The 16,117-nt window shown below is 44.7% G+C and overlaps 1 protein-coding gene across 9 annotated transcripts in view; it reads right to left on the bottom strand.

The window, feature by feature from the left end:
- Positions 1 to 13,235: 13,235 nt before the first annotated feature.
- The window catches only part of CCNY (cyclin Y), a 330,334-nt gene continuing 327,452 nt past the window's right edge, over positions 13,236 to 16,117 (bottom strand). For all 9 annotated transcript variants that reach the window (XM_055092655.1, XM_055092654.1, XM_055092650.1 and 6 more), the window contains one exon: positions 13,236 to 15,977. In XM_055092655.1, the coding sequence (XP_054948630.1) occupies positions 15,861 to 15,977 (117 nt within the window). In that variant the 3' untranslated portion in view covers positions 13,236 to 15,860. The remainder of the gene's footprint in view (positions 15,978 to 16,117) is intronic.

Here is a 16,117-nt window from a genome sequence, read left to right as displayed (position 1 = left end):
AAGGGTGGCCTCCATCAAGTAGAGGTGTCTGACAGTGGGATGTGAGGACAGCCTGAGCTGGGGACAAAGCCCTGGAAATACTCGAGTAGATGAACTGCTGTTTAATGACCTGTCCATTGGCGGCATTTCGTGGTTCTTCAAAGGTAAGCTTCCATCTTTATCAGTTGTATCACAGGCTCTCACCAAACGCAACTTCCCTTCTTGCAGATGCAGTGGGACCTTGATTTCTCACGAGGTGTCAGCTTTTTTGTGGAAGGTCTTGTTGAAGTGGAGATGTCCATTAACCTAACCCACCATAACATATCTTTTCCACACCTTTGATTTTCCGGTCCCACCACCTCCCTTCATTCCTCTTTCATCCTCTTCTCTCCAAATGCAGCTGCCCTGTTTGCACCCTCAGCTACCTGTTCAAGTCTTTCCAAACAAGCATGAGGTTACGCACCTTGGGCAGCAAGACAGGTTGCTACATCAACTATTTTTATCATCCTCTTTCTGCCATAGGAAGCTGGAGCAATCTAGTCTTCGGGCCTGGGCCCTCCTGGGTTTTGGTGAAGAGCCATCCTCCGTGGGTGGCAATTGGTTTGCCTGGATTGGCTTCCTCCAAGAAAAGCCAGAGGGCTGGAATCATTCAGACCTCCTGAATCCACAGTGAGTTGACTCTCACAAATGAGTGAGCTCATGTAAAGCACCCTCATCTGTGACATTCTACCATCTCCCCCAATCGCCAAGGAATGCAGGTCCTGAGCATCCCACCTGGGGCTCGGGCTCTAAAACAATAAACTGCAATGCTGGAAAGTTGTGCGCTGTGCCCAGTTGCTCCGGTTATTTCAGGACATTTTCCTGCTCACAGGCCTGATTGCCAGTACGTTTCCATAGGGGCACCCGGTTGTCCGTCAACTCAACTTGTTTACTCTGACAAGTTTCATGTACAGGCAGAATGTGATTGGGAAAGATGTCTTCATGTCATTGAATACCGAGACTCTTCTTATTTTTATAACAGATTACACAGAGAACAAGATGCATAAGTATATGAAAATATTATTCACAAAACCAAAGATATTTCAACAGCTAGAGATGTTCAAATTTCCCCAGGATTTGGTTCAAAGAGATTGAACATTGACATTCTGGGGAAGCTGCATAAAGGCCATCCCTGATCAGGGAAAGTAGCAGAATGAGGTTGATGTTGCACTGAATTAGGCTGATTGGGTCCCATGGATGTATTTTTCCTGTGGGCCAAATTTGTATTCTCTGTGAAGTAAAAAAAACAGGCCCGGGGAAATGAAAATGGCATGGGGAAGATTTAGAGCCTGTCTTACCTTGTTCACATTAAATGTTTTTATTGTAGCAGAGTCCTTGGAGCTTATATTTGTGACACAATTACAGCATTACAAAAGTTTCAGGGAGGAATACGTCAAGCAATTTGCAAAAGTAAAGGTCCTGTAGTGGAGATAATAAAATACAGAACTTCAGTATACTCTCTTGTGAGCAATCTCTGCTGCTGACTAGTGAGTAAAAAGATAAAATGTTGTAATTGGACCTAAAAACCTCAAGCACCAGCTAAGCATGGTGGCTCATGTCTGTAATCCCAGCACTTTGGGAGGCCAAGATGGGAGGATCACTTGAACTCAGGAATTGGAGACCAGCCTCCAACATAGCAAGATCCTGTCTCTACTAATATTCAAACAAATTAGCCAGGCGTGGTGGCACATGCCTGTAGTCCCAGCTACTTGCAGGGCGGGGCTGAGGAGGGAGGATCGCTCAAGCCCGGGAAGTCGAGGCTGCAGTAAGCCCTGCATTCCAGCCTGGGTGACAGAGAGAGACCCTGTCTCAAAAGAAAAAGATGTCAACAAAAAAACCTCAAGCACCCACAAATGTACAACTTTATGTGCAAAATGCCTTGTCCACTACCAACTGGTGGGCCTTTCAAAGTCCCATTTATTGGAGCATGAAGTCAAGGATGAAGAAGGCGCTGTGGATTAACAAACCAGACACCTAATGGGGCAATGGATAGGAAAATATTTTAATGGGTATTTAGTACTAGGTTCTCTAATAAATAGTCCAGTGACTAGTGGAAAAATCCTTTTATATGTCCTTAATTCCTTTCAAGCAAGGAATTTGCACTCACAAGATTTTTTTAAAGCAGTATATTCTTTTTTTTTTTTTCAGTCTCACTCTGTCACCCAGGCTAGAGTGTAGTGGCGTGATCTCGGCTCACTGCAACCTCCACCTCCCAGGTTCAAGCCATTCTCCTGCTTCAGCCTCCCTGGTAGCTGGGCTTACAGGTGCCCACCACCACACCCCACTAATTTTTGTATTTTTAGTAGAGATGGGGTTTCACCATATTGGCCAGGCTGGTCTCGAACTCCTGACTTCAGGTGATCCACCTGTCTCTAAAGCAATATTTTCTTGATTCATCTCTGTCATCAATAAATAAGTCACTAAGATTTCTAAGGAAGCAAAATTAATAGATAGAATCTGAAAAATCTAAGAAATCACATGGAGTTTGTTCTTTCTCCCAAAGATTTTTTTTTTTTTTTTTTTGAGAGTCTTGCTGTGTCGCCCAGGCTGGAGTGCAGTGGCATGATCTTGGCTCACTGCAAGCTCCGCCTCCCGGGTTCACACCATTCTCCTGCCTCAGCCTCCCGAGTAGCTGGGACTACAGGCACCCACCACCATGCCCGGCTAATTTTTTGTATTTTTAGTAGACACAGGGTTTCACTGTGTTAGCCAGGATGGTCTCAATCTCCTGACCTTGTGATCCGCCCACCTTGGCCTCCCAAAGTGCTGGGATTACAAGCATGAACCACCATGCCCGGCCCCCCAGACCTCTTTTTAACAATGGACCATCTCATTTCACTCCACTGGGAGGTGATAGGGTAGTGTGATTGTGAGTGTGACTTCAGAATCAGACCAGCATGGGTTCTAATCCTGGCTCTGCCACCCTCAAGTTGCTTTCTCTTCCCCTAAGTCCTTCCAGCTGAAAAGTGGGAAATGCAGATGCCCACTGCACAGAATAACGGCAGGAATTTTTAAATAATGTAATGAGTGGTTCTTGCATTTGTTTCTTAGAATCGTAAAGTCTGGTCAGGGTGTGTCAGGGGTTACCATGTGGCTGGAACTGGCTCTCCACAGTTTCTTCCACTGACACAGATCTGCATGCCTCTGACCTGTATATACTGGGGTTCCACGGAGGAGCTCATTGTATGACAGGCCTGTGCTGCCGGAAGTGGACAACGATAACAACTGGTTAACACCATGAGAAGGTGGCCCCTGGCCATTTCTACCTCTGCACGACTGTAACTCTTAAAGGGTCTTCCTTATACTGAGCAGAAATCCATGTATCAGAAACTTTTACTGATTCCTGGCTCTAGTTCTGCCATCTCCATTAACAGAGTAACATCCATCTTTCAGCAGTCCTTCCAAGTTAACGTTTCACAGCCCCATCCACCACAGGAGAAGCTGGGGCCAGTCCTCCATTAGTTTTTTTGTTTGTTTGTTTGTTTTGAGATGGAGTCTTGCTCTGTCTCCCAGGCTGGAGTGCAATGGCTCAATCTCAGCTCACTGCAACCTCCGCCTCCCTGGTTCAAGCCATTCTCCTGCCTCAGCCCCCCAAGTAGCTGGGACTACAGGTGCCCGCCACCACACCCAGCTAATTTTTGTATTTTTAGGAGAGACGGGGTTTCACCATGTTGGCTGGTTATTTGGCCATAGAAACAAGTGACCATCAGAACCAGTTTAAAACCCATTCTCCTTGATCAACGAGGATTTCACATCAGCAGCCAAGGGCAGGCAATCCGCAAGTCTTAAGTAACCACACTGACGCAGGCAAATGCCAACCAATCCCTAAATGCTCTGGGCACTGAAATCCCTGAACTTCATGCTTTCCAAGGCCCTGTGTGAGATCAGCTCTTCCCTTTGCTCAGAGACTGTCTCCTGCTTAGCAAGCAAGGAAGTCGGCATTCTGTTCCAAATGGGGAAGGGTAGGCTCTGCCTTTGATGGGAGGCACACAACTTAGATTGTAAGGAATAAGCAGGGTACCACCAGAAAATGACATGCTGCCAAAGAAATTGAATCAGGAGGGCTGACGGTGAGCCATTATGGGGTGAGACAGAGGGACTGGTGCTACTTTAGATGAGCTGCCCAGAAAAGGCCAATGAAGACACAACTTTTGAGATAAGACATGAGCAATGAGGAAATCCATACTGAGACATTCAATGAAAGTCACGGGTTGGGCAGGTTTTGAGATGGAAAAAGCACCTCAAACCTCAAAATGAGAAATTGCAAGCTCAGAAAAATAAAACTCCAGTCCAGCAGAACCTGCTAAAGTAGGGGCCAAGGCCTCAGAGAGGGGACAGGTGGTGACTATGCATGAAATCCCTGAGTTTCCAGATTCTCTGAAGCTCTTAAACTGAGACCTGGTGGGAAGGGGATGTCACCTGGGGGCCAGGCAGCAATTCTTAAATAGTAACACATAGATTTCTGCAAAATGCCATTAATAAGCCAGACTTACCATCTGTGTGGGTTCTATATCCAGCAACAATAAAAATAACAGGATCCCCAGACACCATTCTTGCTTGTAGGTGCATTATTTGCTAAGTACTTTTTAAAGCTAAAATGTTGCAGCTGTCTCTTCTCCAAAGACGTGCATGGAGACTGATGTGACAGGTGTGGCCTGCCACGCTCTGTTTAGGGGCAGCTGTAGATTAACTGCAAGTCCTGTTTGGTTGCTGATGACGTGACCTTTGCCAAGTCACCTAGCCTTTCTGCACTTCGGCTCTATCTGAAAAGTGATGGGGATAGAACATCTGTTCTACCTACATCAGGGAGTCGCAGAGGAGATGAAGAAGAAAGCTTTGAAAATTGGAAGTGCCTCAAAATATGAGATCAATACTATGTTTCTGGAAAAATGTTACGTTTAAAGTACATATTTGTAGACCGAATGACACTGTACACACTTCCTTAGTTGACGGCCAGAGTCTCCTGTATTTGTGACACGCATCTCTACTAAGACTGCTCTTTCCCTAACACTGTCCTCGGCAATGCTGAGTGGGTGGGCTCCGGACTCTTGGTTCATGTGCTTCCTGCTGGAATTCCTTTCCTTTCTACATATCCAGATCCTACAACACAACCAGTTCAAGCTCTGCCTCTTTCCTGAAGCCGCCTCATAGCTCTACTTTTTATTTTTAATTAAAAAACAATTGTATATATTTATGGGGTACAATATGTTCTGATACATGTTCTACATTGTGGAATGATTAAATCAAGCTACTGAGCAAATCCATCACTTCACGTACTTATTTTTGTGTGTGGTGAAAACAACTGAAATCTACAACTTTGGAAAACACAATGCATTTATGATGGTAGCTGTTCATTCAATAGGTCACTAGATCTTACTCCTCCTAAGTGAAACTTTGTACCCATTGGTGCAGCACTCCCTTTTGTTCATGTCCTCCTTTCCTATCCTCTGATAATCACCACTCTACTCTACTTCTGAGTTCGGCTTTTTTTAGATTCTACATGTAAGTGAAATGATTGGATATTTGTTTCTGTGCCTGGCTTATTTCACATAGTGATGGACACCTAGGTTGCCTCCCTGTCTGGGCTATTGTGAACAGTGCTTTAATGGGAGTGCAGCTGTCTCTCCAGCACACTGATTTCGATTCCTCTGGATATACAGCCAGAATCGGGATTGCCGGATCATATGGCAATTCTATTTTTAGTCTTTTTAGGAGCCTCCATATTGTCTTCTAGAATGGCTGTAATAATTCGCCTTTGCAACAGCAGTGCAAAGGGGCTCCCTTTTCTCCATACCATTCTCACAGGTGTGATGAATTCTGATAGTTTTCCAGTTGTTTCTTTTAGGTTTTCTTGGTAGCAACCACATTAGCTTCAAGGTTACTGAACACGAGATAAGACTGTAGAGCCCATGAGTGCCTGCAGGAAGAAATGGTGTTCAAGAACCACTTTATCTACATTTCTATACCTCCAGCTTTCCTCCTTTTGCTCAAGATGTGACTATGGCTTGACTCCTGTCCTGATCTTCTGGACCTGTGCCTCACCCCATCCACTCACTCACTGGACAGGGCCTGGCATGTACTGGGTCCTGGGGTTCAGCAGGGAATGGGTCATACAAGGCTCCTGCCTCCTGAGTCAGCATTCTAGGGGCAGGAGGGCTTGCCACGCTCTGTGGTTGTAGGGGTAGCTGTAGATTAACGGCAAGATCTGTTTGGTTGCTGATGACGCGACCTTGACAAGTCACTTAGCCTTTCTGCACTTCAGCTCTACTGAAAAGCGATGGGGACAGAACAGCTGTTCTACCTACATCAGGGAGTTGCAGGAGAAAGCTTTGAAAATTGGAAGTACCTCCAAATATGAGATCAGTGCTTTGTTTCTGGGAAAATGCCACACCAGACAATAATCAAGTGAACAAGAAAAACAGCAGATAGTGGGGAGAGCCAGGCAAGGCTTATGGTTGGGCAACACAAGAGCAACAAGGAGGGCCCTTCCCTGGGGGGTGGGCTGTGGTGAGAGGAGGCCTGTGAGGACATGGCATTGAAGCAGACGTCTGTTCTACCTACATCAGGGAGTCACAGAGGAGTTGAAGAAGAAAGCTTTGAAAATTGGAAGTACCTCAAAATATGAGATCAGTACTGTGTTTCTGGAAAAATGTTACATTTAAGGCACATATTTGTAGACTGAATGACACTGTTCAAACTTCCTTAGTTGACGGCCAGAGTCTCCCATATTTGCGATACGCATCTCTGCTGAGACTGCTCTTTCTCTAACACTGCCCTCAGCTCTACTGAAAAGCGATGGGGATAGAACATCTGTTCTACCTACAACAGGGAGTTGCAGAAGAAAGCTTTCACAATTGGAAGTCCTCCAAATATGAGATCAGTGCTTTGTTTCTGGAAAAATGCCACACCAGACAATAATCAAGTGAACAAGAAAAACAGCAGATAGTGAGAAGAGTGAGCAATGCAGGTATCAGGGGGAAGCACGCCAGACAGAAACAACAATGCAGAAAAAGTTCCTGAATCGAAACAGAACTTGGTATACTTAGAGAACACACTAGACAAAAGGGAGAGTGGGAACGAGAGATGTGACATTTGTCAGGTCCTGTGATTTCCCACTCAGGAACATGGCACGTCTCTTTCGTTCAGGTCTTTCGTGATGACTGCCGGCAAAGTTTGGCATTTTCTTTTTGAGATGGAGTCTTGCTCTGTGGCCAGGTTGGAGTACAGTGGTGTGATATTGGCTCACTGCAACCTCTGCCTCCTGGCTCCAAGTAATTCACCTCCCTCAGCCTCCCAAGTAGCTGGGATTACAGGTGTGCACCACCATGCTCAGCTAACTTTTTGTATTTTTAATAGAGACGGGGTTTCACCATGTTGGTCGGGCTGGCCTCGAACTCCTGACCTCAAGTGATCTGCCCACCTTGGCCTCCCAAAGTGCTGGGATTACAGGCGTGAGCCACTGTGCCCGGCCGGCATTTTCTCTATTTAGGAATTGCACCTGTGTCGGTTTCCTAGGGCTGCCATAACAAATTTCCACATGCTGGATGGCTCACAACAACAGAAATTTATTCTGTCACCGTTTTGGGGGCTGGAAGTCCAAAATCAAGGTGCCAGCAGGGCCATATGCTCTGGAAACTCCAGAGAAGCATTCTTCCTTGCCTCTTCCAGCTTCTGCTGGCCCTGGCCAACCTTGGCGTTCCTTGGCTTGCGGCTGCATCATTCCAACCTCTGCCTTCACCTCCACAGCGTGTTGTCCCTGTGTCTGCCGACTCTCCTCTCCTTACAGGGATTTAGGCCCACCCTAGTCCAATATGACCTCATCTTAACTAATTACATCTGCAAAGACCTTATTTCCAAATAAGGTCATATCTGTACATTTCAGGTGGAAATGAATTTTTAGAGGGCACTACTCAAGCCAGCATAGCATGTTTCTAGATGGGTTTCTCCCTAATCAGTGGCAGTGAAAGACCATGTAGCATAGTGATGAGAAATAAGCTCTGGATTGGGCCAAGTGCAGTGGCTCATGCCTGTAATCCCAGCCTTCCGGGAGGCCAGGGCAGGAGGATCACTTGAGTCCAGTTCAAGACCAGCCTGGGCAACACAGTGAGATCCTGCCTCTAAAAAAAACTCTGGTATCAGGCTTTCTGGCTCTACCACTTACTGACCAGGGTTTTCACCTCTCCAAGCCTAATAAGAACCTTCATCCGGAATAATAGCAGCTACCTCATGAAATTGTTATGGGGATTAAATGAATTAACAAATGTTGAGTGCTTAAACTGTGCAGGACACACTGTAAGCATTTAATAAATGTTTTTGTTCTTTGATATAATTTGTTGCTATTTTGTGGTTTGGGTTTTTTTCTTAAGAGACAAGGTCTTGCTCTGTCACCCAGGCTAGAGTGCAGTGATGCCATCATAGCTCTTTGCAGTCCCAAACTCCTGGGCTCAAAGTGATCCTCCCGCCTCAACCTCCTGAGTAGCTGAGACTACAGGCATGTGCAGCAAAATAGCAACACTTGGTTGCTATTTTGAATGGCATCTCCATTATATTCTCTAATTGATTGCTGTTGGTAAATTAGAAAACTCAATTTTTGTGTACTAATCTTGTAACTATAATCTTACTGAATTCTTATAATTTTCCAGTTGTTTCTCCTAGATTTTCTTGGTAGCAATCACATTACCTTCAAGGTACTAAAAAAATACTGAACACAAGATAAATGACTATATAACCCACAAGTGCCTGCAGGAAGAAATGACGTTCAAGAACCGCTTTGTCTACATTTTTATTACCAAAGACAGGTTCAGAGATTCCACCTCATGCCCATGCTAGGATGAAGATGTGTTTAGGATGAAAATGTGTCTGTTTTCATTGATCCAGCCCAAACACAGCTTTTGAGAGCAGGGGTCCGGCTTTCTCATCTTGACACAGTCCCATTGTGTATGATGCATGGTAGATTACGGGTACTCAGGATTTGGACTAACCTCAGGAACACATTATCTGTTACAACTTACCGATGGTTCATCCCAGAAGTGTGGCGAGAACTGGTCTCTCTTTTCCTATGTGTAACCTCTGAAGTACATGTGGCCCTTCTCTCCAGCTTGTGGCCGTCCAGGTGGGAACCGTGCTGCCTGTCACACCCACTCCTTGAGCACCAGAACTAACTAAATTCTGTGGCAGTTTCCCATTGGTCTTCAAATCTGTGTTCCTCAGCAATGCCTGTGAGGCCTGGGCTGATCAGCTCTTCTCCAACCACATCTCCATCCATCTTCCCTTCTCCCCATCTCTTCCACGGAGACGTCCACTCAAAAGGTCATGTCCATCAAGCTGCCACCTCCTAGTTACTATCATAACCACTCAATTTCCCTCCTGACACTTACCAAGATCCTTTTTACACGCTAACTTATTTGACCATCTGCTCCACTAGAACATCCCCCAAGAAAGCCATATCCATCCCCAACACGAATTAGACAGTGTCCAGCTCAATATTTGTTGAAGGAATTACATCAGTATAAAACAAGTACACATTTTCTAGATAATATTCTAGAACAGGAATTTTGTTTCGAGTTTTGCTTACACGTAAGGGGCCGTGGCTCAGCACAGGATGCCGCACAAGCTAGGGAAGGAGCTACCCAGCATTCTGGGCTCTGGGTGCCTCACTCTCGGTTTTTCCACATCCTGTATTTGTTGTTTTTCAAAGATTGCAGGGGTGACTAAACCTCTTATTAGTCTCGAGGTTGCTCCTGCAAAACCCAGCATAACCATAACGGGATATTAGGGACGGAAAGGCACTGGAAGTCACACATTTCTTTGTTTTAAAGATGAAGTGACTCAGAATTGATCACAGCCATGGGACCTGCCAGACCACATGCCCGCTGCATTGCACCAAGGCCTGGTCCTGGGGGGTCCTGCCCCTGCAGAGTCATCATTACCACGCGCTGCCCCCCAGTGCTGGTGTCTGCACGGGAGGAGGTGCAAAATCCTTCTCTTCCAAGGTTGGCTTCCTGAGCTTTGGTCGGCAGGTCTAAGGAAGCATTGCTGGAGCTCACAGAAATGATGCAGCATCCTCTTCAGGACAGAGGCACTTGGCAGTGGATTCACACACCCACTTCCACTGTTTTGAGATTTCCAGGATCCACCAATGCGGACAAGAACTCACAAACCAGGTCCAGGAATGGCCAACTAGAGGCCACGCTGAGCATTCAGCTGTACTTGGGAGAGCTGGGGAAGAAGGGACAGCAGCGGAAAACTGGGTACCCAGGTCCTGTAAGACCTGCTGCTTCTACCCACGGCCACCCTTCTTTAGGAGAGGACCTGGAGAACACAACCGACTTCCCCTCGTCCTGGGTTTTCTGTCACCGTTAGGCTTGCACTTGGCTTTTACTATGTCCACCCTTGCTACATTTAGAGGAGCGTCCAACAATTGTGACTGAATGGCTGAGCAGAGTGTGCTCGGAAACAGACTAAGACAGGTGATGAAAACAAGAGTCTCCCTCACAGCCAAGGTCACTGAGAGGTCCAGAGAGGTCAAATAATTTGTCCAAGGTCACAGAGCAAGTTAATCTTTTGGACTGAGACTAAAACCCAAGGTTCCATGACAATACAAATCAATACCGATGTTAACATCTTATGCATAAATTCTCGCTACATTTAATATTTCTATCCCAAACTATATTTTGTAATGCCATTCTTTTATCCCTTATTTGAAATAACTTATTTATATGAACAAAAATTCTTAAAAGGAAAGCCCCCCACTGAAACCAAGTCCCTTAAAGGACACAAGAAAGTTTACTGAGACGTGTAGAATCTGAACATCATTAAGTCAGACATCATGTTTGAGTTCACTTCTTACTCTAACAGGTTCTGCAGAACTCTTATCACAAAAACCTATGAAGGACAGATACAGTTGCCAGGCCAAGTCCTCACCCAGCTGCTGTGCCCAGCTCAGACCTGCCACAGTGCACAGAGACAGCAGCTGCCAGATTAAGCAGCTCATTTTGAGGTTGATCACTGCTGAGAAGAGTGACAGACAGGACCTTTAGCCCCGTCACATATGCAAACTTAGTAAGAAAATCTAACAGGAAAACAGGCAGGGAGCCTGCTGACTTGGAGGTACGAACTCCAGCCCCACCACTGTGACTGCAAGCACTCCTGGGCATCTCCCCAGCCCTGTTTGGGTGCAACAGCTCTAGCAGGGCGCTGCATTCAATAACAGTAAGTCAGCACCTTAACCAAGCTGTTTGCAGGCCTTGCCTTGAAATCCATGCAGCTAAAGACATAACACCCTGGGAGGGTGAGGCGGGAGGAGCACTTGAAGCTGGGAGTTGAAGACCGGCATGGGCAACACAGCAAGACCCCATTTCTATAGAAAATTTAAAAATTAGCCTGGCCAGGAGCAGTGGCTCACGCCTGTAATCCTAGCACTTTGGGAGGCTGAGGCCGGCGGATCACTTGAGGTCAGGAGTTTGAGGCCAGCCCGGCAAACACGGTGAAACCCCATCTCTATGAAAAATACAAAAATTAGCCGGGTGTGGTGGTGTGTGCCTGCAGTTCCAGATACTTGGGAGGCTGAGACAGGAGAATCAGTTGAGCCTGTGAGGCAGAGGTTGCAGTGAGCTGAGATTGCACCACTGCACTTCCAGCCTGGGCGACAGAGTGAGACTCCGTCTCAAAAAAAAAAAAAAAGTAAATTAGGTGGGCATGGTGGCACATGCCCATCGTCCCAGGGAGGCTGAGACAAGTGAGGCTGAGGCGGGAGGATCACTTGAGCCCAGGAGTTGGAGGCTACAGTGAGCTATGATTGTGCCACTGCACACCAGGCAGAGTGACAAAGTGAGACTCTGTTTAAAAATATATATATATAATATATATTTATATAAATATATATTATATATATATTTAAAAATATTTATATAAATATATATATATATAAAACCCAAGTTAACTTAAGTATCCTTTTCCTGTCTCAGTGCAAGAGAATGTTTCTTGTTTCCTTCTCTTTTTCAACAAGGGTAGGACCTCATTATGGCTGACTTTTCAGAAGATAATGTCTTTAAGACCCACCCAAGATGCTGACTCCAATGACATCGAGGGAGATAAAGTGGTTTCAGACAAAATGGGGTATCAATATGAAAGTGACATGTTCTATTAGGTCTCTATTGTGCAACTTCTCAATTGCTGGAGTAGCTCTCATACTTTGGTGAGTCGCTCAAGAACACAGGGCCAATACCACTTTCTACCACTGCTCTTGCAAAGAACTGGTTCACTCAGCATCCATAAAACCTGTTGAATTTTATCTCAATATACTAACTCAAAAAACACAGCAGGAAGGCAGGCACTACTTTGTTCTATGTATGTATTTATTTAACATTTATTAAATACCTACAATAACCAAGAATCAGGTTTTATTTTTTAAAAATTTCAAATCTGGGCCAGGGGCAGTGGCTCACGCCTGTAATCTCAGCACTTTGGGAGGCTGAGGGGGGTGGATCACTTGAGGTCAGGAGTTTGAGACCAGCCTGGCCAACGTGGTGAAACCCTGTCTCTACTAAAACTACAAAAATCAGCTGGGCATGGTGGTGGGTGCCTGTGATCCTAGCTACTCGGGAGGCTGAGGCAGAATTGCTTGAATCCGGGAAGTGGGGGTTGCAGTGAGCCCAGATCGCACCATTGCACACCAGCCTGGGTGACAAGAGCGAGACTCCATCTCAAAAAAAGAAAAAAAAAAATTCAAATCTGTAAAATATGGCCCCAGGTGAGAAGTTACCAAAAGCAGCAGGAAAAGTTTAAATCATTCACTCCCCAAATTTTGCTTTCAGCTTAGCTTAAAGGAAACCCCAGGATGGAGATGGCTCTGCCCAAGCCCGAGGGCAGGCAGACAGGAAAGCCAGCCCAGAAGAGGAGGCAGGTACAGGTGCCCACACCTCTGGCCTCACCTCATGCATGAAGGCACATCCCGATCTTGGCAGGATTTCTCATCTGCCCTCCAATTTGGTTTTAAATTCCTGACTTCTTCTTTCCCTTTTTCTAGTTAAAAAAAAAAAAAGAAAAGAAAAAGTAAAACAAATCAAAAAGATTCATCGGGATATATATTTATTGTCCCAATGACTTTATTTGTTGTTTAAATCAAATCTAAAATTAAAGTAACAAATTGTGTCGTTTCCTTCATCCTTAATTAATGACAAAAACTTTCCATTCAAAAACTACACTAAGACAATGTGTTCCTCAATAGTAATCCAGCTTTAATTGTAGAGCATTAATTCGCCTTACAAACAAATTACAGTCACTACGATTTATCAGTAAGTACTGTACTGGTTTTGTGTTTTCTTTTGGCAAACTTTGAACAAATCAGAGAAGAAAACATAACTATTCATCATCATGTAGAAAAAGAAAAGAAAATGAACCTCAAGTATCTACCTACGTGTCAAGTGATTCATCCTGCCAGTAAAACTAAAATCTACACTTACAGCAGAGTTTTAAACATCCTTAGTGCAAGAAACATAACCAATTAATACAGATCAACACTAATTAATGAATATGGAAAATTTTCCTATACAGAGGTAGAATCCAGGGCACAGGCTAAAACAGTATTCAGTAGTCTAAACAAGACTGAGTCTGGTTTTATGGAATCCACTTTAAATTTTAGGTATCAGACTGTATGTACATACATACAATAAATAGACTATACAATTTTTTTAAAGTAGTTTAATAAACTCCACAAAATAAGAGCAGATGCATTGAAATATTTACATAATTCGATTTTCAAATCTCTCATTCAAATAAAAGGGATAAAAATAAAATTTCTGCTTTTAAGGCAGCAGAACCTCTTTCCTGAAATGGATTGGTAAAATAAGATACTTCACTGGAGAGGAACTAATTTATGTTTAAGAGGTATTCATATTCAGCTAAGAAAATACAACCCTTTTTCAGCTATATAGATTAGGGAATATAAAATGATATTTTCTACATTTTTTGACCTGTATTCAAAGTTCTAAATTCAACTTTGACTTGAAGAGAGAAGGTGATTTTGGTACCCATACAGAGTAGATAATCACAATTACAATGGAAAGATAATTAACGTTTTATATTCTGTTTATTTGCTTTTGAAAGTTTGGGTCAGAAAGGCTGTGATAATAATTCTGGTCCAAACAGGTATGCTTATACCTGACACAAATTTCACTAAAACCTAACACTTTTGGCTTGGAGTTCTTGGGATTTCGACTTTCTGAGTCCCTTTCATTTCCAAAGCATGTTTCATTGAGAGCAGGCAATGCTTGGGGATCAGGTGTATGATTCAAGACTAATTAAGATGCCAAAGTTTTCCAAGCTCACATGGGAAGAAGGTGAAACACAGACCTGCTGCTGCCACTGGCCTCCCAGAGACTTGAAAAGGGAAACAACTCAGAAACCTGTCACTGTGACTTAAGAAAATATGCAAAAACCCAAAGCATTACATATGCAAGTGACTCACGCTCTTAGATTTCATATCAAATTCACTATTTGATATTCTATCATCAACTCTTTTATTTTACTTGATATAAAAGATTCTTATTGAGTCCATAAGGAAATCAGGGATCGTCAGAAAATGAAAAAGTATGGTCATAATTAATGAAGCATAAACCTTCACAGTTTGAATTTTGTAGAACTTCTCTAAGCACCCACAATGAAAATGCAAGTTGAGTTTTTTTTAATTCAATCATTTGTGAAAAATACCTCAGTAAATAGTAACATTTTTCCCTTCAATGATCTTCCCACTGGAATACCCAACCCACCCTTGTTTTTTTTCTTTTTATTTTAGATTTTTTAAAAATTTTATACAAATAGACTAACTTTGATTTAAAGTAAACATATAAAAATTGAGAAGAATATTGCTTGCAACAATGGACTTGGAAGGAGAGGAATGGATTAGGCAGGGGTACAAAGAAATGGCTCCTACTCGGTAGTTCCAGGCGCATGCCCAGCACTCTGCAGAACTCTCACAGGGACACCCTCTGCTGCACCGTGTCCTTCAGCCCACAAAGTCTGACTGATTTTGTAACAACAACTTCAGGTCAGGAAAAAAACAAATGCAAGAAAATCGGAAGGCACAAGCACCCATGTGATCTAGAATGCTCTTGGGGTGAGGAATAAGGAGGGAAAGGGATACTTTTGGTTCAGCACTACAGTCAATTTCGCCATTGTTGAAGAAAAACGGTATAAAATAAGGGTGTACAGAAATGGAACGAGCACAGCCCACTGGTGAGGAAGAAAGCTCAGAAGACAGCGCGCAGAAATAGTGCGGAGAGAAATGACCAGTACTATTTATTTGGAAGTCTGCGCCATGGTGGGTACAAACTACATCCCCTGCTCTGTGGGACCAAAATCAAAACAGGGCAAAAACAAATGAACAAAAATACCCCCATCCCAAAAAAGCAGCAGAAGGAATGCAAGAAGTCTTACAGGACACACTGGCCCAGCCCTGGGTGCAGCCAGCTCTGCATCCACCGCTGCGCTCGCCAACTTCACCTACCGCCCCCACGGGGACTCCAGAGGGCCGGGCCGCTTAACCGTTTTCCCTGCCTCTCCACGACTTCCCTTTCCCTTTATTTCCTCCTCCAGGATTCGAGTCCACTTCCTCCACGAAGGAAGTGCTGTTGCTGACAGTGGGGAGAGCCAGCTGGGATCTCCAGGGCACTGACGCTTCCTCCAAGCCTTGCTGCATGGGCGCTCATCCAGGCAGCTTGACAGAGCTATGCGTTAAAAAAGAAAAGGAGAGAAAAAACAAAAACAAACCCACCCCAAGTCTGTCTTTTCTCAAACTAAAGGAGAAACTAAGGGATGGTGTGGCCTCCGGCGGGCCTCCGTAGTTAAGAGATGATGGCTGGGGACCACCGGGGCAGAGTCAGGTTGTCTGCACTGGCTGAGCGCTTCCTCGCGGATCTTCTTAGGTCCTTGTACTTGTCCTCGCAGAGGCGAGAGATGGCCTGAGGGGCAAGAGAGACAGTGTGGGTCAGGGCGGGCTATATCTGCGTCCATTGCTCACTCGTCCTGGGCGCCGAGGGCGTTGCATGAGGGACAGGCAGAGCCCCTGCCCCTGTGGAGCTCCGGCCCAGAGCCCAGCTCT

The sequence above is a fragment of the Pan paniscus genome, chromosome 8, assembly GCF_029289425.2.
Source record: "Pan paniscus chromosome 8, NHGRI_mPanPan1-v2.0_pri, whole genome shotgun sequence".
NCBI lineage: Eukaryota > Metazoa > Chordata > Mammalia > Primates > Hominidae > Pan > Pan paniscus.
Note: the sequence above shows the minus strand (reverse complement) of the source record. Positions and strands in the feature narration are given on the sequence as shown.